Consider the following 25,256-nt stretch of genomic DNA (forward strand, 5'->3'; position numbering starts at 1 on the left):
CTGTTTTGTGGGGGTCCCCCTAAAATGTTCTTTAACTGTCCTCCCCAAATAAATGTAGACTAATTAATAGTGTGCTAAAATCAGACCCTTCTATTAAAGGTTTGCCCCCCTCCTTCATAAATCTCTAGTAACACTCCCGATACGGCGCTGTTTCTCTTTAGTAACACTCCCGATACGGCGCTGTTTCTCTCTAGTAACACTCCCGATACGGCGCTGTTTCTCTTTAGTAACACTCCCGATACGGCGCTGTTTCTCTATAGTAACACTCCCGATACGGCACTGTTTCTCTCCAGTAACACTCCCGATATGGCGCTGTTTCTCTCTAGTAACACTCCTGATACAGTGTTGTTTTTTATGTCTCAAAGGGTACTTTTTTTTGGACAGTGAAGATTGGATATACCATTGGCCACAGTGTGTCCTTGATCTCTCTCACTACGGCCATCATAATTCTCTTTGTATTCAGGTAACACTTTATTTTTCATTCCCGAGATTTTGGGCAATTCCTTCATTTAATGTGCAGTGACATGTAAAATCATGATAATTTCTATGCTGAACTGTGAAATGATGTGGGGTGGGGTGCTTGGGTGTAAGAGTTCAAAAAGTCTGTTTACTTCCTTGATATTTACAGTAATCAAGAAAATGTGTTTTTTCACCTAAACTATGATAGATTGCTTGCTTAGTTACTATAGACAAATATAACATTAGGTTCACACATTGGTGGTTAGTTAGAGAGGAAAAAGCTCACATTCCCAGCTTGTAGAGTCTTTGGGTTTTTTGTTTAAAACTTACAGCAGCGATGAGTTGATATTAATGCAATCTGCTCCCTTTCCCATGCTGAAAGGCAGGGTCTAGACAAGTCAATGTGTGTATAATAGGAGCAGGGTCTGAATATAGGGAGGTGGGGGCCCTGGGCTAAAGCCATTGTTGGGGCCCTATCTACAGCATAAAATGCTGCTGTAACAACCAGAAAAAAAATTTGGGGCCGACTACACCTTGGGGCCCTGGGCTATATAGCCCATGTTAATCTGTACATGTGTCTCAAGTAGGACAGAGTAACAATAAATGCAGGGGCTCCTGATCTCACTGTTGTGGGCTATACAAAAACTGGTTCAGAGAGAAACTAATTGAGAAACATCTAGGTTATATAGAGTATAATTATATGCATGTGTTTGTGCCCTGCTATATAATTCCACTTGCAAGACTTTGAACATCAAATTCAATTTCCTGGTTTCATTACCAGTTAAAATATGTTCTTTGTACCAGCAAGCAGAAGTATTTGCAAAGCTTGAGTGTGTGTCTCTGCGCATTTCTTTGCTCCTCAGAAAATTGTACTGCACCCGGAACTACATCCACATGAACCTGTTTGTGTCATTCATCCTGAAAGCCATTGCTGTGTTTATCAAGGATGCCATCCTGTATGAGGTTGGGGAACCTGAGAACTGCCCCTCCAAAACGGTAAGATGTGAGTCGTAGCCCAGCAGAGGGCAACCTCGAGCATAAACATGGAGACGGCTCAGCCAGTGCAGCTTAGCAGCTGTTTAGCTGTTTTAACATTAAGGCTATACCTCTCAGGCTGCCAGTCCTTCTATTAGGTAAAGGCCAACCACGCTGATGGTCCAGTTTTTGTTTCCATTTATCTGGTCTTTAAGTGTTTATGTCATTTTGCAGGAGGTTCTGGAGCCTATCTCAGATATAATAGGGCACAAGGCAGCAGTGCACCCTGGGGTGTCAATCCACCACACGGCACATGCACGTACTCACACTTTGGGCAGTATAGGGACCTTGAACATCTAACCCTGGAGATCTGAGGTGATACCACACTCTTGAAAGTCAGCCACAGTTTCTGATATAACAGCATGGGCTGTGATACTGTTCAATGTTGGGATCCCTTAGAGGTGCTCGGTGACTATTTCATGACGGGCACCCTCTCACCCTCTCACAAGATGGTGCCCCAGGTAGCTGCCCAATCGGACCTGGACGACGGGCACCCTGGGAGGTATAGTCCTGTTTAGGGCTAAGCATTTATTCCAGAGCAGTTGTCCACAATGTTTTTGGTCACCGCAAATGGCTGCCGGGAGAGGTTCAGCTGTTTGTCATCAAAACATCTGTCATGGTTATGCCTCGTAAACTAAGACTGTCCTGCCACCATCAGCAACCCCCAGGCTGCCTTTGAGCTGTGTACATGTGGGTGAAAACACGCACGGCCTGGCTCTTCTCAGGCAGCATGTGCTTAGTCACGGCTGAAGCTTTGGCAACAAGCCCTTGCTGAGAAAATGAATGAAGTTAGCCTCTGTTAGTTGCATGTCTTCCTTCTCCTATGGCAGGAAAATGCGAAAGGTGTTTGAGATGTACTCTGGTGCTTGATTAATCCACTATATGCATCATTGGCAAATGGACTTGTCAGACTTTCCAGTATCTCAGGTTGCCTAGAGGAGACAAACTTATCTTCTTTGTGTTATTGGTGGTTTTGTGTCACCAATCTGTAACAGGAACCGCTTGTTCAACATGCTACACCCCAGTGCAGACTTGCATGGGATAAACGGCATTCAGAAAATGGGATAATAGCATGTGCTCTGACAGACATATTTATTGGGATTTGGGGAATGAGAACAATCCACCGAATCATGACATTTTCTTCTCTTCAGCTTGCTATTCCAGGTAGTAAAGCCTGACAGGCATTACTCACAATGATTGCAGATCATTGGACAGAATTTCAATTTATTACTGTAGGATTTATGAACAGAGGATCCAGAAGAAACTGAAAAGAATCTGAATCTCATTACCAATGTGCTTGTAGATGGGTGCCGCTAGAGATTTTAGACCCCATGAAAGCATATCATATGGGTCCCCAACCCAGACCAAGCCAACCATCTCTAAATCGTTAGGACCCCTGTCACTCCTAGCTCCCCCACCCTACGGCACCCCTGCTATGGTCTGTGAAGTCAGCTTTAGGGGGACTGATGTCATCCAACAGGGCTGTGGAATTTTCCATAAAATGAATCTGTGTGCCTTGGGCTTCCAACACCTCATTTACTGGATCAGCGGTTGAAAGACGGATGGATGATTGTATGGTTATTGGAGATGTTGTCCAAATTAACCTGTTTTTTTTTGCACATAGTATAATTGATAGTACAAGTACTGTGGATGCCTAGTTTTGCTAGTACAGTGTTATTGAGTTTCTGCCGATTTCTGTTCATCTTCTCCTCATGCCAAATTAGGAAATTGTATCTCGCAGTTAAATTCTGTGTAGTTCTTACTCAAGGATGGTAGCGACTGCGGGTAAGTGATTATGGTCCAGTGAAGCTGTTGTAGTTTATGTAACTTTTTCTTTCATATTTAAAGCTGACAACATAATCTGATATAATGTTAAGAAATGCATTATAATGCGTTTTCCAACCAGTGACAAAGTCACAGAGGTTTGGGGGCCGTAAGCTTATCCCAGGCAGCATAGTGCTCAAGGTAGGGGACACCAAGGCATATTCACACTCTGGGCGAGTGAACTGCATGCACTAGAAGGACAGTGAAACTGCAGGGCTACAGAGGGATGAGTGGGAAGGTGAGAGTCCAGGCCAGTCTTCTCTGCATCACGATGTGCTGACCGCCACTGTTCTGCTAATTCTATACAGTATTCTGTTGTGAAATTTCTTCTGATTTCTTCTGTTGAAGTTAATCAAGCAAATTAGACTTACTAGCTACATATATTCAATACATGTTTTTCCTTGATATTTGTTTGTGTTGTGTATGTGATTTTACTGAATGGGGCAGCTGTGTAAGACCTTTTGTCCTTATGTATTGTGTTTTTCCCTTGGTTAGGTTAGATGCAAAGCAGCTATTGTCTTCTTCCAGTACTGCATTATGGCCAGCTTCTTCTGGCTCTTAGTAGAGGGCCTATACCTCCACGCACTTTTGGCTGTCTCCTTCTTCTCGAAGAGGAAGTATTTCTGGTGGTACATTCTGATTGGCTGGGGTAAGTATGCCATCAAACTCATTGTGTTTAGTTTATTTAATAAATAGAGGTAACAGAATTATAATTACTGAATTTTGTTTGGAACCTTGCATGATGCAATGCTGGTATTCATAGGAGGACCAACTATCTTCATAACTTCGTGGGGTGTGACTAAGGCCTATTTTAATGATGTTGGGTAAGTCAAAACATATTCACACATGATGAATTTTCGAATTGGTTGATTCTGTCTGATTTTCTTTTACTTAAATTTTCCTGTGCAACCTCTTTCTAAATATTCATGTTGTTTTGTTCAATCATCAAATAAAGAGCTCTTTTTACCTTGAGCATGAAATTGCCAGGATGGATGTCATACGATCATATGTCGTCATTGTATTCATAGGAATACAAAGAAACTTTTAATAATACAGCTTTATTGAAGTACTAACTTAGAGCTGACACTTATTGGCAAGGCTTTTTCATGTCTTACCAATTAGTTCTTATTTGCAGGAATCTGTAATTAAGACATCCGTAATTCCAAATCAACCACAGTAACAACGCATTTATTGTGAAATTATAGCTGTTTTTTCCATTACTCCCACTGAACATTTACATGGACTACATAGTAAGTTATTTCTGCAGGTTCTGCCATTGAATTATCTCGCAATATGCCCCCCGTTACTGGAGTCAAGGCCCTACAACTGGCTACATTGTTTGTTTTCACATATTGACTGTGCCCCATTGTGCTCCAGATGCTGGGACATCATTGAAACGTCAGATCCGTTTTGGTGGATCATCAAAACACCGATTCTAGCATCAATATTGGTCAGTCCACCTTTTCACATTTTTAATAGCTGTAAAAAATCCTTCCTGTAATAAGGTTAATAAACTCCTGCCAAAGTCCCCTATACCTGAGAGAGAAATGTTTTATAATCTGATAAAACGGCACACATATCTGACCAGTTTAAGCAGTTCGAAGTTGGACGGATGGATGGATGGATGGATGATCTAAACCATTTCCTGTCTAGTTTTTATTAGTAATTTTCCCCACTAACTGTAATTCAGTTTTTATACTTTTAGTACATTACTATTCATAGTTAAGGTAATTCAAAGAAGCATTCTGGGGTACAGTTCAGTCCCAACCTACACCAACCCAGGGCCAGATAATTTTCTTTTAACCAAAGCAATAAATGTTTTTTGTTGTTATTGATAAAGTAGGTCCAGACACAGTCTCTGCTGAATCATCAGTGTTACCCACTGAGTTGTTTAATAATGTCTCTAAGGACAGTAGGAAACAGGGGTCTTTGACCCTCACTTCACTAGACGCTGCGGGTGGCGAGTTGTGTTGAGCGAGGTAAAGGGTATCATTTTCATTATTAGGTCCGACCGCGTTGTTGATATTGTCGATTTCATCTAATAAGGCTTCGGGTATGAGAGAGGGTGATGCTCCTTCCATACCTGCTGATTCAGAGCCCCTTTCATTTAACATGCTTATTAATGTCTCTAAGGATGGTAGGAAACAGGGCTCTGCGACCCTGGCTTCACCAGACGTTGCGGGTGGCGAGTCGTGTTGAGCGAGGTAGTTTTGATAAACCGCATCATTTTCATTATTAGCATTGTTGATGTTGTCTATTTCATCTAATAAGGCTTCGGGTATATGAGGGGGTGTTGCTCCGTCCATACCTGCTGATTCAGGTCTTTCGTAGATTTTCTCTTGACCGGTCCGTGCCATCTCTCGTAGAAAAAAACATTAACCTATTATTAGAATAAGTTATTTTAATGTATAGCGTTTATCATAAAACATGAATAAAAGAAATAATATACTCACTTTATGCAAGTCCCGTGTAGTTTTCTCATACTCCGTCAGGTAACCAACCCGCTCAGCTACGCGCTCAGCTCCGTGCTCAGCACCTCCAGCCATCACCCTCATATAACGGGGCTATTCCGACAAATCACACTCATAAGCACACAATTCACTGATGAAACTTCATTTCAGCCCCCGCAATAGTCAAAATAATATAAATAATTAAAAAGAATAATAATACAAATAAAAAAATAATAATATAAATAAATAATTAAAATCACAATAATAATAAATAATAATAAAATAATAATTTAAATTTATAAATAATTAAAAAATTTAAAAACTCTCTCCCAACATATGGAAATTATTAACAACATCACTAGTCGTTGCGTCACCTGGCTCCACCCTAACCACACCCCAACCCTGCCCCCCTGACCTGTCATATTTGATAAATTTGACCCTTTGAACTTCAAAGACCTGTCATTTTGATTCATGTGACCTTTGTGACCTTTGACCCAACCTGTCATTTTGACGAAAGCGGTATTATCTATCTCTCTTTTCTATGGTTCCGTCCCATCAACTAAAGACAGGAGCTTAGGCAAAGTGTTATCTCTGGCTATAGCATATGAGTGTGTGCAATGGACTGACATCCCTTCCAGGATGTACCCTTGCCCTGTGCCCTATGCTGCTTCCAGGCTCACTGTCACCTTGTACCAGTGGTTGGAAAATGGATGCATGGAATCATGTTAATTAGCACTATTTAATTGGTGGTATAAGCATACGGGTGTTCATCAGTGCATCTGGCACCAGAGCATCCTAGGCCACAGTTTGATGATCAATTTTGTAATCGTACCATCAGATCTGAGTGTGTATGTTTTGGACACTTGGGTGAAGAGAGAAGCTGAGCTGTAAACTGATCACCACTTGGTGATAAGTTGGATCCAGTGGCGGGGTTAGATGTCATTAAAACCCGGTACCCAAATGCGTAGTGAGGCTGTGCTAGGAGTGTCTGGCAGAGGACCCTGTCCAGGAGATCTTCAACTCGCACCCCCAGCAACTTCTCCTGCATCCTGAGGGAGTCAGGGGACATTAAGCCTGAATAGGCAATGTTCCAGGACTCCATTGCAGAAGTGGGAGTAGGGTTGTTAGTGCCTCTTATGGTTGCAATTCCCGAACCCAGTGGTTGAATCAGTAAAGGGAGCTGACAGGCTGAAGAAAGAGGCCTTAGTTTCAGTCGGCACCAAAAAGATTTTGGCAAACCATTAGTCGACTCAGGAGGAGGATGCAGGGTTTTACCCATGCTGTTCACAGCAGAGATGGAGAACTCCATCCAGCCCATCGCAGGGCACACTCACACATCAGTTACTCACACATACACACCTATGGGCAATTTAGTAACTACAATTAGCCTCAACATGTCTTTGGACTGCGGGGGGAAACCGGAGTGGCCGGAGGAAACCCCACGACAACACGGGGAGAACATGCAAACTCCACACACATGTAACCCAGGAGGAGACTCCCGGGTAATAATAATAATAATAATAATACATTTTATTTATATAGCACTTTTCATACATTCTTTGTAACTCAATGTGCTTTACAGGGAGCAGACAAACAAATAAAAAAGAATAGTAAAAACTAGCAATAAAGACATAATAATACTAATCTAAAAAATGACAGCAATTTAAAAATCAATAGTAATAGACAATAAGACAGCAACACTTAAAACAAAAACAATCAATCAGAACAAGACATAAAAAGTGATACAAATAAGACAAATATAAAACAGTGAGATCTAACTAAAAGCCAGAGTATAAAAGTGTGTTTTTAGCAGCTTTTTAAAGATATTGAGGGAAGAGGCCTGACTAATATTAATGGGCAGCTTGTTCCAAGTCTTAGGAGCATAAAAACAGAAGCTGCTTCTCCATACTGTATTTCTTATATTTTGCCATTGGAATGTTTAACAAGGTGGAGCCTGATGATCTTAAGGATCTATTTGGAATATGCTCGGTCAGACACTCTGAAATATATGAAGGTGCTTGTCCATTTAAAGCTTTAAAAACTAATAAAAGTATCTTATAATCAATTCTAAAAGAGACTGGTAACCAGTGTAGGTCTGCTAAACTTGGCGTTATATGTTCAAATCTTCTGGCATGAGTCACAACTCTTGCAGCTGCGTTTTGAACAAGCTGTAGTCTTTCAGTTGTTTTTTTATGCAGTCCTATAAGGACTGCATTACAGTAATCTAAACGTGAGAAGATAAACGCATGAGTCAGCTTCTTAGCATCTTCCAGATTAAGAAATGGTCTTATACGAGCTATGTTTCTAAGGTGGAAGAAGGCAGTTTTCACAACATTGTCAATGTGTGCCTTATATGTAAGCTCAGAATCAAAAATAACTCCTAGGTTTTTTTACCTCAGTTTTAGTCTGTAGTGTCAGATTTCCCAGACTATTAAGAACCTTTTTTTTCTGCATTTCATTACCAACAAGGAGAATTTCACTCTTGTCCTCATTCAATTTCAGAACATTTCTATTCATCCAGCTAACAATGCTCGCTAGACAATTCACCAGTTTATTTACCACACTGGGATCCTCTGGTCCTACAGATATGTACTGTATAACTGGGTATCATCAGCATAGCTATGGAAGCTGACTCCGTGCTCTGCAATAATTTTACCCAATGGCAACATATATAAAGAGAACAACAGAGGGCCAAGCACAGAACCTTGTGGTACACCAAAATGAATATCATATACTCCTGATACATGGTCGCCTAAGCTAATAAAATACTGCCTTCCCTTTAAATATGTCTTAAACCAATTTAAAACAGTCCCAGTTAAACCAATACATTCCTTAAGACGATTTAAAAGTATATCATGGTCAACTGTGTCAAACGCAGAACTCAAATCAAGGAGGACAAGTATAGAAATATTATTCATGTCCATAGAGATTCTCAGATCGTTTAGAACTTTCACTAAAGCAGTTTCAGTGCTATGCCCTTGTCTAAAACCCGACTGAAACTTTTCATAGATATTATTTCCCATGAGGAAGTCATTTATCTGTTTAAAAACTGCTTTTTCTAAAATTTTGCTCATGAGAGGTAGATTGGAGATGGGTCTATAGTTACTGAGTATAGAACTATCCAAGTTATGCTTCTTAAGTTGGGGCTTAACAACTGCTGTTTTAAGTGTTTCGGGGAAAACGCCTGTTGCTAATGAGTGATTTACAATATCGAGAACCGTTAAAAATATATTTTCAATAACTTCTTTAAAAAAAGAAGTAGGAATAGGATCAAGAACACATGCGGCATTACCTAAACAACTTAATATTTTATGTAACTCAACTTTGTTTATTTTATTAAAAGAGTTCATTGTATATTGAGGACTAAAAGGTGCAGAATCCTGAATTGGAACTAATGTCTTGGATATACTAGATCGAATATCAGTAATTTTTGTATTAAAAAATGTAGCAAATTCTTCACAAATAAACAGAGATGCATTGATAGGCCCATTTGATGAGGGGGAAAAATGTAAAAGCTGATTAATTGTGCGAAAAAGAATTCTCGGGTTATTGTTATTTCTGATCATACTTGAGAAATACCTGTTGAGAAGTACCAGAGGCAACAGTGCTAACCACTGCACCACCCTGAGATGGAGAACTGTTGACCTCAAATGTGGAAATAGTCACATCATGGAAGGAGTATTTCAAGGACCTCCAGAATCCCACTGATACTCCTTCCTTGGAGAAAGTAGAGTAGGAAGACTCAGAGGAAGACTTACCCATTGGGTCACTGAAGTAGTCAAAAATCTCTTCGGTGGTGGGGCTCCGGGGGTAGATGAGATCTGCCCTGAGTCCTTGAAAGCTCTTGATGTTTTTGGGCTGTCTTGGCTGACACACCTCTTCAACATTGCTTGGAGTTTGGGGACTCCTGCTGCTTCAGGACTATGGGGTGTGGCGTCCACTGTAGGCATAGCTAAGGAGTGAAGGGGATGCAGTTTGGTGACCTCAGGATCACGTCTTTTGCAGATGATTTGGTCCTGTTGGCATCATTGGGCTGTGACCTGCAGCATGCAGTGGGAGGGGGTTTGCAGCTGAGTATGAAGCAGCTGGGATAAGGATCAACACCTCCAAGTCTTATTCAGGAGTGAGGGCAGAAGGGAGTGGGAGATCGACAGGAAGATCGGTGCAGTGTCAGATGGATGGATGGATAATTACTGTAATACTACTAGTTTTATAATAGTGAGCTAAAACCAGCAGGTACTTCCATGTGCAAGATATTTTTTTATTTGTAGGTCTCACCATTCAGGTGAGGGTGGTGTGTGGCTCGGCAGTTAAGCTACTGTGCCTTTTGATTGGAAAGTCGCTGGTTCAAATCTCAGGGTTAGCGGTGTGGCTTCACCATTAACCCCGAGTGACTCCAGGGACTGACTCACTGCTTTTTTAATTGCATAAAAGTATATGCTAAATAAATGAATAAAAAAAAAACGTACAGATGGTTTGGTTTTGCAATGTGGGTGCAAAAGCAGTAACAGGTTGAAGTTGCAATGGAAAGACCCAGTCAGATATGTATGCACTTTCAGTAGTGACCTTTTCTTGTGTTCAGGGAAGCAACTTATACCCCGTAATTATAATATCAAATCTTTCAGTATTGCTCTGTTTGCCAGTGGTCTAGAACTTCAAGCTGCAGGGATAAAGTCTGCCAATCCATTTTCCTGTAGTGAGGCTTTAGACTGGATTTTATGGTCCATGGATTTTATTCTGTCCCCCGTAAAGCAGCCTCTCATATTTAACAGCTCCTATGGTTATCTTCAGAAGGAGGTAAATTAACCACATCATTAATTTAATTTATTATGTAGGAATGTATTGTACAAAGGATGTGTAATACATTGTAAAATATGAATGGGACATATGAAATGCATTTCAATACTTTTGTACCCACCAAATTCAACATTGTGATAATGGCTTTTTTGTGAAAAGGCTGTGTAGTTTTTTATACAGACATGCAGTTTTTCCAGGGTTATGTTTCTTTGACAGCTATATTTTATAATATGATAATTTTCTCCTTCCACACTGAGGTCTTAACCTGCAAATGTAATTCTGAGACCTCTTACTTTTGCTGTTTTTTTTTCTACAGATGAACTTCATTCTATTTATTTGCATTGTCCGAATCCTTCGACAGAAGATAAATTGTCCTGATATAGGACGGAATGAGTCCCATCAATATTCGTAAGCCTCATCCAGCCATGTTTGAGAAATGAAAATTTGTGTTTTGTGCCTTTATGAACTGCTTGGTTTTCTTAAAGTTACAGTAACTTTTCATTTGAAGTCAATGTGTAACAGAACTCATGAGTTTTTAAGTGGCAAAATTTCCAAAGCAATAAGCTGGTGTCACGCCCCGCTCCGTCCGCTCCCGATGTATTGTCGAGTATTGTCCGTCTGTCACGCTCGGAGACGGCGAGCAGGGAAGCAGGCGAATGGCAGCCAGAACTTCGGGTATACGTGGGTTTATTGCACGACAGATGGACAATACTCAACAATACAACAATGACTGATCTGGGGATGACTGACTCTGACAAGGACTAAATACACTAGACAAGCCACGGACAACGAGCCACAGGTTAGAACAATCAGGGCAAAACAGGAGGTAATGAGGTGGGCGTGGCACACATCGGGAGCGGACGGAGCGGGGCGTGACAGCTGGGAAATTTAAAAAGGATGCTACCTTGTCAAATAAACATTGATAGTTTCTGAGCAGTTTGTAAAGGGATGACTTGTAGCACCTATGAATGCCTATGAGACTCATGAAGTTAAACACAGCTTCCTGGTGTTGTTCGTCTGTTTGCAGGAGGTTGGCAAAATCAACTTTGCTCCTGATTCCACTCTTTGGAATCAATTACATCATCTTCGCGTTCATTCCTGACAATGTGAAGACTGAATTGAGACTGGTGTTTGACCTTATTTTGGGCTCATTTCAGGTGCGTAGTCAAATGCCAGTACATGTCTTTTTGTCAGAAATTAATTTGCTGGTCAGATGTCTCAAATCAAATTAAAGTGTGTAACCTCAATTCCTTGGTTGATCACTTACCTCTATATCTAAAAAATATAGAAGAACTGAGAGCTTTATTTAAATGTGAGTAAAAATTAAAGGAAATGCATCATGGTAAGTTGGCTTTTGCCTTACAGATTCTTAATGTGCTGTAATTAATTATGCTCATAGTTTTTATTATATGTAATTGAGAATTAATTGGCTGAGTTCAATTAAAAAATAGCTCGCATCTGCTCCATTAATGGAAGATGGTGATGTTTAGTCTTATTGTGCTTGTAAGACAGCATTCCTGGATTCCTTAATTATGAGCATTTCATCAGACGGAGATTCCATGCAGTATTCCTGGATTGTCTTGAAATTAACACCTAGAGCCTATAATGCCCAAGAACTCAAGAGGAAGCATTACTAGGGTCATGATGGCAGAACATGGTGTAGGCAGTAAAGTAGGCAATGATTCACTTTGCGGCTCCAAGACAGCAGAGGGGTTCATTGGGGAAACTGAACACACTGAGTAAACTACAAAACAGAATGACCATGTGGGGTCAAAGGCAAATGGGGGAAACAAGAACAAGTAATATCAAAAAGGTAACAATGAGGGGACACAAGAGCGACACAGGGAGCAGAACTAAACAGGACAGCAGCAGCAACACACAGTAACTTACAACACACAGTAACTTGATCAGAGAACTAAGAGACTAACAGGGAAACTAGGAAACAGAATGTAACACTGGGAAAGTAACAAAGACAAGTAATATATAACCACAAACTAGGAACAAGAAGACTAATAGAAAAGAAACACTGGGGAACAAAAATCTAATAAATACAAATAAACAAAGGAAGCTGGCCTCAAACACATGGCCTATAAAGCTATGTGGCAGGCAGGGGGCTGGGGAAACACACTAAGGACTTGAAGGACAACAGGGAGGAGGCCAGGATGGCCAGCGACACCTGCTGGCGAAATGTGGAGGACATAAAAAAGGTAGGGTGGGATGAGTGCTGACCCTGACAGTATTATTAACACAGCAAAGACAGTGTTAAGCACCCTATCAAAATTATGATTAACATAATAACAATAATAATAATACATAATAAAAATTCCTCTTCACACTGGGTGCACAGCGATGTCATTATCTGTAATTGGATAGAAGACCAGAAGTGGGTGTGGTTTATACTGGAAATCTCATTAATACTGTATTATCTAACCTATTTTTTTTGGCATTGCAATTGTTGTGGCTTAAATAAACTAAGTTTTATGAACGGTCTGAATCCCCCCTCCTCCCATTTAACCACTCAGGAATCACTCAATTCGTTGTTGCAGACTACAGTACATGTGCCAAAAAACCTCTGTACAGCATCTTCCCAGTGTTGTGTGTCTTTGGTGGGATTCCACAGTGACAAAGTATTTTCCACAGAGGCTCCTGATGGATGCCACTGAACGCTTTTCCCACGAAGTTGGCATACAGGGCTGCATTCCATTCTTTGCTCTGCTCCAGGATCTGTCGTAGCGTGATCTAATCAGGACCTGCCAGCTCTTCTGTGATATCCAGTGTGTCCAGTGTGACTGTCAGTCTGTTGTGGATGATCTTGCTGATGGACATCAGTGTGATACCTTGCCAGTTGTTACACTCTGGGAGGCCCCCTTTTTCGCCAGCTTCACTATAAGTCTGATCAATCAATCTTCTGGTATTGACACTCTCTCCCATGTATGTTAAGACTTTGGTCAGCAGCTGTGGCGTCTGTCTCCTCTGCCTATAGCATGTCTGATGTTACACTGTCCACTCCTGGCTTTCCACTTTTCATTGCTTTGATTGCCTTCTTCACCTCCTCTAGTACTGGTGGTTCTGTATTAATGTCTAGATCCTTTTCTGCTGGTTACATCTCTAACATGGCAGAGGGATCCTGTCTGTTCAGGGTGGTCTTGAAGTGCTCTTTCCACCGTGCATTCTTCTCTGACTCTCTGGATATTGTTGGAAAAATTAGTTCAAATAATTTGTATCTCTATCAATATGTAGGGAAATTTAATAATTGATTGATTGATTTATTAATTATGCCCGAATGGTGTGTTTCTCCAACAAACAATATTATGGAAGTCCGAATTAGTCAGTTACTGGAAGATTTAGTTACAGGAAATGAATGGAAATTATTAATTACCATATCACTACTTAACCTGGGTTAGAACCTTCGTCTCATGAACATAACTCACCAGGTAATGTAGCAACTCTATAGCAAAACTCTGCTTACGGCTGTAGAGTGAGTCTCCCAGTACTTCGGGACAAATTTGGGACTTAAAGCATGATTTCGCACCAGTTAAGTAACTTAATTATAGGCATTCAATGAAACAGATATAAGGTGTATAAAATGCATGCATTTATTTCTTCATCTAACACACAACAGATATTACACTTAATATAATAATGATACCTTTGTGAGGGTAACAAAATTATTTAAAGGAACATACAGACATAACATATCTAAATATTTATACTGACATATTGTAAACATTTAGACAAGACACACAATAGGCAAATCTTAAAACAGGTCCTTCTCTCTTCGAGGTACTGTGTGTGAGAAAGGGGGCGGGTGCATGTTGGATTCTTAAAACACCAGCACTCTTTGTTTCACTCTTATCAGAACCTAATTGTGCAGACCCCCCCCCCCTCCCCCCAGACTAGGCCACAGGGCGTACCAGCCAGCACCAGGACAGATCTTTACATCAAGGCTCAGATAGTTGTTATTCTTGGGTTTCCAAATCCGAGCTGTAAAGCTTGGAATGCTGGTCTTCCTTTTACCTTGTTAATCGAATCCACAGTGTAATAAAAACCTATTATTTTGACCATTTTTCAGGTTCTTATGTTCTTATGTTGGAAAAAAGTCACTCCTACGATCAGGTCATTTCCCTGGCATAACTCACACAGATGTTCCATTGTCATTGACGGTATCACAGCCATGGCTTCCCATCACTCGATCTCTCCTTGTGTCAACAGCCCCCAGCTTTGGCGTTCAGGTCTCCAGTGATCAGCAGCATGTCATGCAGCTTCACTTCCTCTATTGCAGCTTGTTTGTGAAAATCATTATTAGATCTTCATCAGTGTCTTCTGTCAGTGCATAACATACCACAGCTGTCAGCTTGGTGTACTTTGAATTGAATCTAGTCTTGAGAAGTCTCAGTCCAAAAGGCATCCACTAGAAGTGTCTTCTCCATTCTTCTGCTAATTATGAGGGCAACTCCTGTGTGTTGGTTGTCTGGTCTTCCACAATACAGTATGATGTGGCCTGAGTGTAATTTCCTCTTTTCTGTTGTCCATCGTACCTCGCTTACTCCAAGGATGTCCAGCTTGTAGTGGTCAAACTCTTGGGCAAGTTTGCTGGACTAATATAGCGTTCTTACATTTCATTTACCACTTTCATTCTCTTCCTTGGCTTCAGGGAATCCAGCAGGATGACAGCTCGCTGTTGGTTTTGCCTGTCATCCATCATGTGTCCAGTCTCCTGGCGTTGATTATTAATTGATTGATTGATTCTATTAAAAATTGCCTTGACTTAATTTCATCTCATTTATCTGTTGAGTACAGTGAGTGGATGGTTCTTGTCAAAATTGTTCTAATGTTGCAACTTTTATTTCCTGTTTTAGGGTTTTGTGGTAGCAGTGCTATATTGTTTCCTGAATGGAGAGGTATTTATACTTTTAAATGCAGAATTTAAAATTTCCCACATATGTTGTGTTATCTACAGAAAGTCAAATGTACTTTTATATGTGACATTATAACAGTGCCAAAGGGTTTTTCTGCAGCACTAACACTGAGTTCGACCCCCCTGCTCGTTTGCTACTCCAGGTACAGGCAGAGATCAGGAGGAAGTGGAGGAGGTGGCGCCTGGAGAGGTTCCTGGGTGCCGATGTGAAGTACCAGCACCCAACCAATGGCAACAACTTTGCCACGCAGATCTCTATGCTGACGAGGTGCAGCCCCAAGACGCCCCGAGCCTCCGCCTGCCAGGACGAGCTGATCTGACATGACATCCTTCTCCAGCTGACCTCTGTCGCCACAGGGATCCAAGTGAACAGAGCACAGGGAGAGTGAGGGACCACAACTGATTGCAAAGAAGACCATCTGAGAGCAGTGTGCATCAGGAAAGCCCTCCCTGTTGACTTTGTGATGTTAGCAGATACATTTGAACATTTAGATACAGTACTTTGTCAGTTACACAGATCGCATTTTTAGCTATGTGTCAAACCCCCAGTAAACTACTGACCACATTTCACGTGTATTTCATCCTAAACAAAGCAATCCTAGTATTTTCCTCATTATCACCTGAGTCATTAGCAGGGAAGAGGCCCAGTAATCTGTGGTACTGTCATTGAAGCGTTCATTCATTATACTGTCCATGTAAAGGCACCTCCAGCTTTTTGAAAGTTTGCTTTACTCCACTTTTACAAAAGACCTACATTAGTATCTATTTTTGCTAACCAAAAGAAATCCGAAGAGGATTTTTGCTTATACGGAAAAAAAGCGAAAATAGCACTCAGCATTTGTTTTGCAAGCCGCTTCCCCAGGAACTACAGTCAGCATCTCAGCATCAAGCTGCCGTAGGTTTGAACTGTGTCTGTGAGCAACGGTGCTTCATTTCGGTTTATTTGCTGCATCTGTTAGCAAGACGTGCCCTAAGGTACAGACATTATTTATATCAGTCCTGCTTTTAGTATGTGTTAGCGTCGATTTAGGTTTTACGTTTTATTTGGTATAGTTTGATCGGTTATTTATTGGGTCAGGAAACACTCAAAATGTTTTCCCATATAAATTAATGGTAGTTGCATGTTCACTTTACGCCATTTTTGCATATGAAAGGTTTCATAGGAACACTCTACTTTTTGATAGTGGGGGAAACCTGTATATTGTACTACAGCTGGAGTTAACCTCAGTCATGAGAATTTATATTACTGTTCCCAGCTATTATATTTGGAAATTAATAATCTGCTGGGAATATTACTGGAGAATTGTATATAATAATATAATATTTTGGAGTATATAATGGCAATTCAAATAAGAGTGAGCTAAACATTGATTACTATTTTATTGCGTAGTTCCTAATTAAATACATTGACAATGGTTGTCAATACAGAACGCTCCTAAATTACTGAACACACAAAACCCTACTTTTTATGAACTAGGGTCTACCTCATTGTTGCATTACAACACAAAATGATTAATTGGCAAATTTATTAGAGATTCCATAGAGTTTAGTGGTCTGGAAGCCTCAGCCAGAGGAAATTTTTACTACTCATAACTTATTCTTCAACAGCTTTGAACAAAATTGTGATTCTCATTTGTGCATCATTTTAGTTTCTATTTCGTCTGATATGTTTCTCCTAAAATTCACTAGAAGAAATAAATTAGACATAGGTGAGCCAGAGGGCAGAGGTAATATTTGAGACAAAGAAGAAATCTTGCCACTATACTGTGGGGTTGAGACTCAAACCCCATCTCCAGTGGGGTGAGGCAACCATGCTGACCATGGAACCACGTTGCTGACCATGGAACCACGTTGCTGACCATGGAACCACGTTGCTGACCATGGAACCACGTTGCTGACCATGGAACCACGTTGCTGACCATGGAACCACGTGGCTGACCATGGAACCACGTGGCTGACCATGGAACCACGTTGCTGACCATGGAACCACGTGGCAGTACTTGAAGGAGCTGAATCAGTAATTGAAATTTTTGAAGCAGTAAAGCACAAATGTTCTTTTTTGTGGACAAACCAGCACAAACCGAGCACAAATGAGCAGAAGTCATTTTATTATTTTCTCATCACATGGGTGTCAACTTCATGTACGTATTTGAATCTGTCTGGAATGAGAATGAGTTTGTGTTTATGATTTCTCCACCGTAGATCAAAATGAGACGCAAAAGTTGAAACTATCTGAGAACTATTTTAGAGCTTAATGAGATCTCATGGTTGTAAGAAATAAATGAAACAGTTTTGAGATCTGTTTTTCTCTGCCTGGGTAGTATTCTGGTACAATAGCAGAGGTCATTGCTGTCCTTGGTAGAGTATCATCCACATTTGCCATTTATTGTAATTCTCACAATCAAAATCCATTCATCCATCTTCTAAACTCTTGTCCTGCGCAGAGTCACAGTGGAGCCTGGAGCCTAATCAGAAAAATCATGTGAGTATTTTTAAAATAGATTTTTTTTTAATTAGTCACCCTTGACATTTACCTCTGTACTGCTCTGATTAAGTTCAGGAAGACAAAAACTCTTTGTAAAATAATCTACATATCCACAGGGGACTGCAGACTCGCACAGTTGGCACAATGGACACATAATGAATGTGACTTATCAGTTCTGTCCATTCATGTACAGACAATTCAATGTGCATTGCTATTAAGATTTTTTTTAAATTTGGACAGAGAGACAAACTCCTGTCATTCAGCAGTGTCTGAGGCTTGTTAAATTTGGGCAGAGAGACATACTCCTGTCATTCAGCAGTGTCTGAGGCTTGCACTTTTGTAATAATATTTCTGGAATGAAGTTCAGTTAACTGTTGGAGCCTCCTGGAGAAAGAGACAAATGGATTTTATGTATGTTTTGCTTACAAGTGTTTACATTGTGCTTTAACAGTGTTTAAGCATTGCTGGCAGTGTCTGTTTACAGTGTACTGCAGTTTTTAATATTTTACAGAACTAGTTCCCTCTGTTACTTCTGTCAAATTATTGGTTCCAGCCAGTATTACAGTAGTATATAAGGATGCCAATGTGTGGTTCCCGAACTCTGTCGTCTCGTAATTCTGTTTCTTTTGCTGCAATGTGTAGTGCAGGGCCTGCATGCTCACACATGATATATATTGTAGATATATACTACCTGCATGTTCCCATAATCTGTGGTATTGAATTACGGCTTCAATGTACAATTTGTTACAGTATGTTGTTTTGTCCTGTGTAATTATGTAGAGAGTTGATACTGTACTGTAAGATTTAATTTGTGGTAAATAAAGTAAGCAAATTGAGGTCAGAATTTTGGCTTTTTGGTGCTGCTTCACTAAAAGGTGGAGGTGGTGACTCGAGTCACTGACCATTTTCTACACTTGCTCGCTATTGCACTTCCTGTATAACGTTTGGTTCCTCTTTGTAAATATTTTTGTGTTTCTCAAACCAATCTGTGGAGACCCTAGAGACGGAGACGGTCTGCATTCTTGCTCCCACCTGTACCAGGTATTTGGAGTCCTGATTGCTTGATTGTTTAGTACAAGTGTGTTGGGTGTTAGGAGGATGCAAAAATGTCGACTATCTGGTCCCCAAGGACTAGACTGAGAAACACTGCTTTACATTGCTGATCTTTAGAAATAGATAAGGCTGTGTGTGTGTGTGTGGGTGTGTGTGTGTGTGTGTGTCCAGGTATACCTTACATTGTGGGGACCAAACTCTATTTTATAAAAATCAGTGACTGCAATGAAAAAACTAAAAATGCAAAAACTCATATTTTGTTTGGTTACTTATGGTAATGGTTAGGGCTGGGTAGGGGTTAAGGTTGTCACAGTTAGCATTAGCATTTTTCCCATAGAAATGAATGAGCTGTCCCAAAAAAGATATGATTACATGACTGTGTGTGTGTGTGTCCATGCGTGCTCTTACAGTGTTTACACGGGTTTAGTCCAGGTGCTCTGGTTTTTTCCTGAGGTCCAGAAACATACTTGTACGCAGACTGTCTCCAAAGTGCCTGTAACGTGTGATCTGTGACGGATATCCCATCTCATGTGTCCCCTCCCTAGGGGCCCTGTGATGGACCAGCATCCCATTCAGACACACATATACAGAGTGGGAATCAAACTCACAACCTACCGACCCCATATCTATAATGAACTCCTGAAGAACATAAAATACTTCATAATAAATGATTATGTGCATATGTGTGAATTTATTTAATCAATAATTTGAATTACCTATTTGCTCTTTTCTTTTCCTTGATGATGCTCGGGGAATGAAATGCTGCTTATATGGTTCACTCATGAATTATACTGTAGAATGATGTTTCGATGTTTTTGCAGCTTTTTGTGATGGTGATAGATTTACTATTCCTGTAATGCCTTAAGCAATAAAAGACAGTAAAATAAACACGTGGTAAGATTTGTATGAATGAGCAGATAAAAAGGAATTTGCAAATGTTTCCTTAGAAATTCTCACTTACGAATGCATGAAGGCTGTGGTGGCTTCTGATAGCAGCCTTATCTGCTTTGCCAGCTGCTCCTTTTTCCCATGCTCCCCTGGGTGTGTTGTCACACACGCACATATATCTGTGTTCAAAAGCACTGTCAGTTTGTGAGTTATGAAGTTTACAGCTACATGTGTGTTTGTGTGATATTTAGTACATCAAGGGGTCAGTCGTGTTCATTGGGTTGTTTTCTCCATTGGGACTGGTAATATTACATGAGGAAACCAACTAGGAAAAAGCCAAGTGATCATGAAACAAGTTTCATTTGATCTGTTTCCTGTGTTAGATTTCAGTACAAAATAGGCAAGTTTCTGGAAAGCTATTTTAAGAGTTAGCCAAAGGTCCAATAACTCCATGTTCAGCCTTGTTCATGTAGAGTTCTGTACACCAATGGCGTTCTTCAAAATGTCACTGACAGGAAAAACTTTTGCTTTACTTTTGTAAACTTGTTCTCGGGCCTTTTGTTCCGAACAGGTTATTGCTTCTGTGTGTTTTCACTGGAAAATAACAGTGAAAATGTATTGCTCTTTCACCGTTCCCAACAGTATGGTGATTTTTGTATTTATTTGCTTTGTTATAAATATATTCTGTTTAATTCTTAGAAAGTTCTCAAAGGCATTTAGTACCAAATGTCCAGGAAAGAGAACTGAAGTGTTGTGGCGTGTGTAGCACGGAGCGGGGAAGCAGGCGAACGGAAGCCAGAAATCGGGGAATAAGGGGTTTAATCCAAAACACAGAGACCATTACAACGTAACATCACAACGTCAATGACCGAACTGGGGATACAAACAGGAACGCGGACTAAATACACTGAACTAATGACAACAATCCGAAACAGCTGTAAAACACTGGGATTCCACATGAGGTTAACGAGGGGGCGTGGCACACATTAGGATCGGACGGAGCGGGGCATGACATGAAGTCTCTAAAAATAATTATTCAATTATTATTTTGGACCCTTGGCAACCAACACCTGATTGGCTCCCAAAGAACCCACTCCCTTGTCATTCACTAATTCAAAAACATATCATTGGCTAATAATGAGGTTGGCCCCTTTGTATGAATTATGGCTCCTCTTATGCCCCCCACCACAAAAACCCCTCAACTTACCCCTTGATGCAGCCTTTCCAGCAGAAAAGTCAAACTGCTTGACAAAGTCTCACCAAGTACCTTTGCATGCAAAAGCAGCACCCACCCCCCCCCCCCCCACCCCCCAAAAAATGAAGCATGTAAAAATTGCAAATACTAGCCCAGAATGTGACGATAACATATCAGAATTGCAAGTTACATTGCAAGCAGTGTTTTATTTTTAATATTCCAAAAGCAGGTTTTTGTTACAGAAGCTATTCATGTCCTTTCAGATCTCCACAGGACAACCTCCGCTTTTGCAGTTCTGTTCAGAAAATCAAAGTCCACACAATCCTCTGAGCTGTCATGTAGATTCAGGGCTTTCATCCCAAAACTTATCCAAAAGACATTTTAATCATCATAGAAAATCCATGGGAAAGTTTTAAAGGAGACGGCTCTCAACGGGAGTGCAGCACCACACCACATAACCTACAGGACGGACGTGGCTGACATTTCAGCTTTTAGCTTTTAATCCCCCTGCCTAATAGAGATTGATCTGATGTTTTTAATGTAGCTTATAGCAGGGAAGGGTGGTATTTCTGATGCATGTATTTAAAATATGTATTTTAAAAATAAAATTGTATTTTGTAATTTGTATTTGATAGAAATTATATATTTTGCATCAAAATACTTTTTTTTTTGTATTTTGAAAATACAAGGAATACTTTCCCCCTTATATGATGATATCACATATGCGACGCATTTGTGCATACACAAGGAGGAAGTTTAGTTTTTTTCGTAATTTTTAATGAATGGTCATTAGAGCCAATAGTTGATCACTTGTGATGAACCCAAAGACTTACAAGCTCCTTTTAGGCCTCTTTGAGTTTAAAGTTTTTAAGATGTTGCTGAGTGAAGCAATTAAATTGTGTTTGTCATTTTTCATTTAAAATGTTGTTTTGAGTTTTTTGCATTTGTGGTGCAAAAAGAAGCAGCTTTGTCAATTAAAGTACAAAAAAAAATCTTTCTGCGTTTGCCATTATTACTTTTTCATTTGATTGTTTGAATTTCCATTTCATTGATTTCATTTGAGGTTTTGTTTGGTTTGTAGTGTACTTTGATACTTTGCTTGGTGGCTGTATTTTGTAGTTTTTTTTTGATGCACTTACAAAAATACACTTTGATGTATTTTTGCCCATCTATGGTTTATAGCTGAATTCTGCCTGAAGACCCAAGACAGAAGGTAGGACATTCTGAAGAACTGCTATAAACATCAAAATGATGACCTGAAGAGTTCACAACTGGAAAGATACAGGGGCTGGGGGAACCTTGAATACTGCTCCTATTTACATTTCAAACATGTTCTTTTACTGTGGAACAGATCTGCTAAAAAGCAAGAACTATGCTAACTGGTGATTCTGTACCTCTAACAGTATAGTTACATCAACATTAAAGGCTTTGAGTGGGGGAAACTGAAAGTGTGTGCATGACTACCCCATTTACTTCCAGTGCACAGATTTTGTAGTCAGTAATAGTTACTGGTCCCATTGACATGATGACCGCTTCTTGGCCTTCAGATTTGCATGCTTTAAATAATATGGGCTTTATTAAAAATTTGGCAAACCTTATAGGGAAACAAAATCTTCTCAAGGGGTGTTATGTCTTCATTATCAGTAAAATCTTTACATAGTTCACTTTCAGGCTAATTATCATCAATGGTAACTCAAAATAGGCCAGGAAACAGTCACACAGATGTCTTTTGAGATCATTTGTCTCTTGATTAGGTTAGAATCAGTATAAACAGGTACAAATGTGAGACATGTAATAAATTCAGACTCTGACCTTTTTCAAGTATTGCTTTTAGGAAAAGTAGACCAATAATAATTCTTGTGAATGGATTAATCAGCAGCTGTATACTGTGGTACTTGGGACTTGAAACCTGCATTTGAATGTATGTTATACATGAGTCTTTTACACCAGACGACTCAGCAGTTATTTTCTACATTGTATTGCATAGCTTAGATAAAAAATGTGTTTCTTTAACTGTTTGTGTCACTGTCATTGACCAGGTTTGCAGCAGTGATATCTGTCTGCTCGCTGTCAGAGGGTCACCTAACCCATACTTGTAATTTATCAGACAAATATCTGACTTCCTCTCTGATCACTACAGATAAGGTTATGGCTGTATGTTAGCATTGATGATGTCAACGAAGGTAAGCTTTTCTAATTCTGTCCCAAAATATAATAAGCCGTACTCATTATCATACTTAGAGGGAAACCCATATCTTTAATCTGTCACTGACATTTTAAATGTTTCTGTTTTTGCTGATAAACCTCTTTTTCATTATTATTTATTATGATTGCTGCCACACCAAGCAATATAAGAATTATAATTAAATCATATTCTAGCAATTTAGTGCAGAAAATTAATTGATAAGATCCATAGTATGTAAAAAAAAAAATACTCAAATTATGACTAGTAGTCCAGTAAAATGCATCTGCTGTTTATCTCTGTAATTAAATTTAAATACAGTTTATTTATAAGTTCTAACCGAATGATTCTCAAACTGTGTCACACATACCACCAACAGTACATAAGACATTTACAAATGAGAGGAGGCCATTCGGCCCATCAAGCTTGTTTGGGGAGAACTCAACTAATAGCTCAGAGTTGTTAAAATCTTATCTAGCTCTGATTTAAAGGAACCCAAGGTTTTAACTTGCACTACACTAACAGAAAGATTATTCCATACTCTAACTACACGCTGTGCAAAGAATTGCTTTCTCAAATCCATTTTAAGATGTTATTTCCACTTATGGCCACGAGTTCTAGTATTTAAACTAATATTGAAGTAGCCATTTGGCTGAACAGCATCCAGACCATTTCTCAGAAACAGGAGAGTGTGCTACGTGAACAGGCGGAAGCCAGAGCAAAACGTGAGCAAGTTTTATATGGTTGTAGCATATCATGAGTCCATAAAGTAAATAAAAGTATAAAAGCCTATAAAGTAAATATTGGCAATCAAATAAATTATTTTGTCATTCAAAGTACTGTAGGATTAATAGGATTTTTTTATTTCATGTAACGCTGTCAGTGAAATTGTATTTTACAGAGAGACACAGCAGCAGCATCAACAGAAAAAAAATTGAGGAATTTAAAACGTGGATGCTTGGCCTGTCAGGGTCAGCCCCCGTTGTTCCACTCTGTCTCCCTTCCCTGTTTGGCCGGCAGGCATTGCTGGTCATCCCGTCCTTCATGTTAGTCTTTGTGTTTCCTCTGTTCTCTGTCAGCCTCATGGCTCAACACATTGAGCATCCAGTTGTCTGTGAACCTCTCTCTCCTGTGTTTGAATCCCACCGCCTCTGTTTTTGTATTTTTGCTCCCTAGTGTTTCATTTGAGTTTCTCTAGTCCTTGTGTCTGATTTTGTAGTTGGTTTTTGTTTTGCTCCTTGTGCCGCTGCTTGTGTCTTTACCTGTTTGTAATTCCCTAGTGTTGGTTTCTGTGTCCTTGGTTAGTTCTTAGTTTCCCTGTTTTGTTCCTTTGAGTTTATTAGTTTCACCTGTGCCCTGTTTCCCTGGTCTCTGTTAATTAGTCTCACCTGTCCTGTGTTAGTCTTATTACCCAGTTTTGGTTTCTGTATTTAAGTCCCTGCTTCTGTCCTGTTCCCTAGTGGTTCATTGTAGTTGATTGTGTTTGATTTGTATTGAGAAGTTTGTGTGTCGTGTGTATTTTGCTTACCTGCCCAGTTTTTGTTATTTAGTCTTTATTTATCCCCTTTAGTGTTTGACCTCTCTTGGTCCTTTTGGTTTTATTGTGTTTGTAGTGTTTTCTGTTTTATTTAATAAACCCCATTTTTGTTCTTGGAGCCTCCAGTGGGTCGTGCACCCTTTGTGCACCATGCCACGTTCTCGCACCCGAGCCGCCCGGATCCATGACATAGCCTGTATATTCTTTAGGCTGTTAAGCCCACTGATTTCTTTATTTTTAAGCCTATTTTTGTGTGGAATGCCATTGCCAAACCTGTCCGTTGTTGCCTATATGTTGTTTAAAAATAAATATTTTCTGTTCTGAGTGACCATGTTGCCGTTGGTCATATTTCTTTATGATATAAGGCTTCGGTTTAAGGTGACATTTGTTAGGCATGCAGATTATTTGTGCCTCTTAAATTGGAGCGAGCATG

At 39.9% G+C, this 25,256-nt stretch overlaps 1 protein-coding gene across 2 annotated transcripts in view; it reads left to right on the plus strand.

The window, feature by feature from the left end:
• LOC111837862 (vasoactive intestinal polypeptide receptor-like) overlaps window positions 1-18,812 on the plus strand; it is a 61,591-nt gene extending 42,779 nt beyond the window's left edge. Inside the window, exons 5-14 of one of the 2 annotated variants that reach the window (XR_011991707.1) lie at window positions 366-463; window positions 1,323-1,455; window positions 3,814-3,967; window positions 4,082-4,142; window positions 4,696-4,768; window positions 10,882-10,973; window positions 11,593-11,722; window positions 15,425-15,466; window positions 15,627-17,965; window positions 18,085-18,812. Coding sequence is in view for 1 of the 2 variants with exons in the window: in XM_023800281.2 (XP_023656049.2) it covers window positions 366-463; window positions 1,323-1,455; window positions 3,814-3,967; window positions 4,082-4,142; window positions 4,696-4,768; window positions 10,882-10,973; window positions 11,593-11,722; window positions 15,425-15,466; window positions 15,627-15,803 (960 nt within the window). In the remaining variant the exon portion in view is untranslated. Of the gene's footprint in view, window positions 1-365; window positions 464-1,322; window positions 1,456-3,813; window positions 3,968-4,081; window positions 4,143-4,695; window positions 4,769-10,881; window positions 10,974-11,592; window positions 11,723-15,424; window positions 15,467-15,626 lie in introns of both variants that reach the window. The other variant, XM_023800281.2, reaches the window with a different exon arrangement.
• The last annotated feature ends 6,444 nt before the right edge of the window (window positions 18,813-25,256 follow it).

This window comes from Paramormyrops kingsleyae, chromosome 1, assembly GCF_048594095.1.
Source record: "Paramormyrops kingsleyae isolate MSU_618 chromosome 1, PKINGS_0.4, whole genome shotgun sequence".
In the NCBI taxonomy this organism is placed as follows: domain Eukaryota; kingdom Metazoa; phylum Chordata; class Actinopteri; order Osteoglossiformes; family Mormyridae; genus Paramormyrops; species Paramormyrops kingsleyae.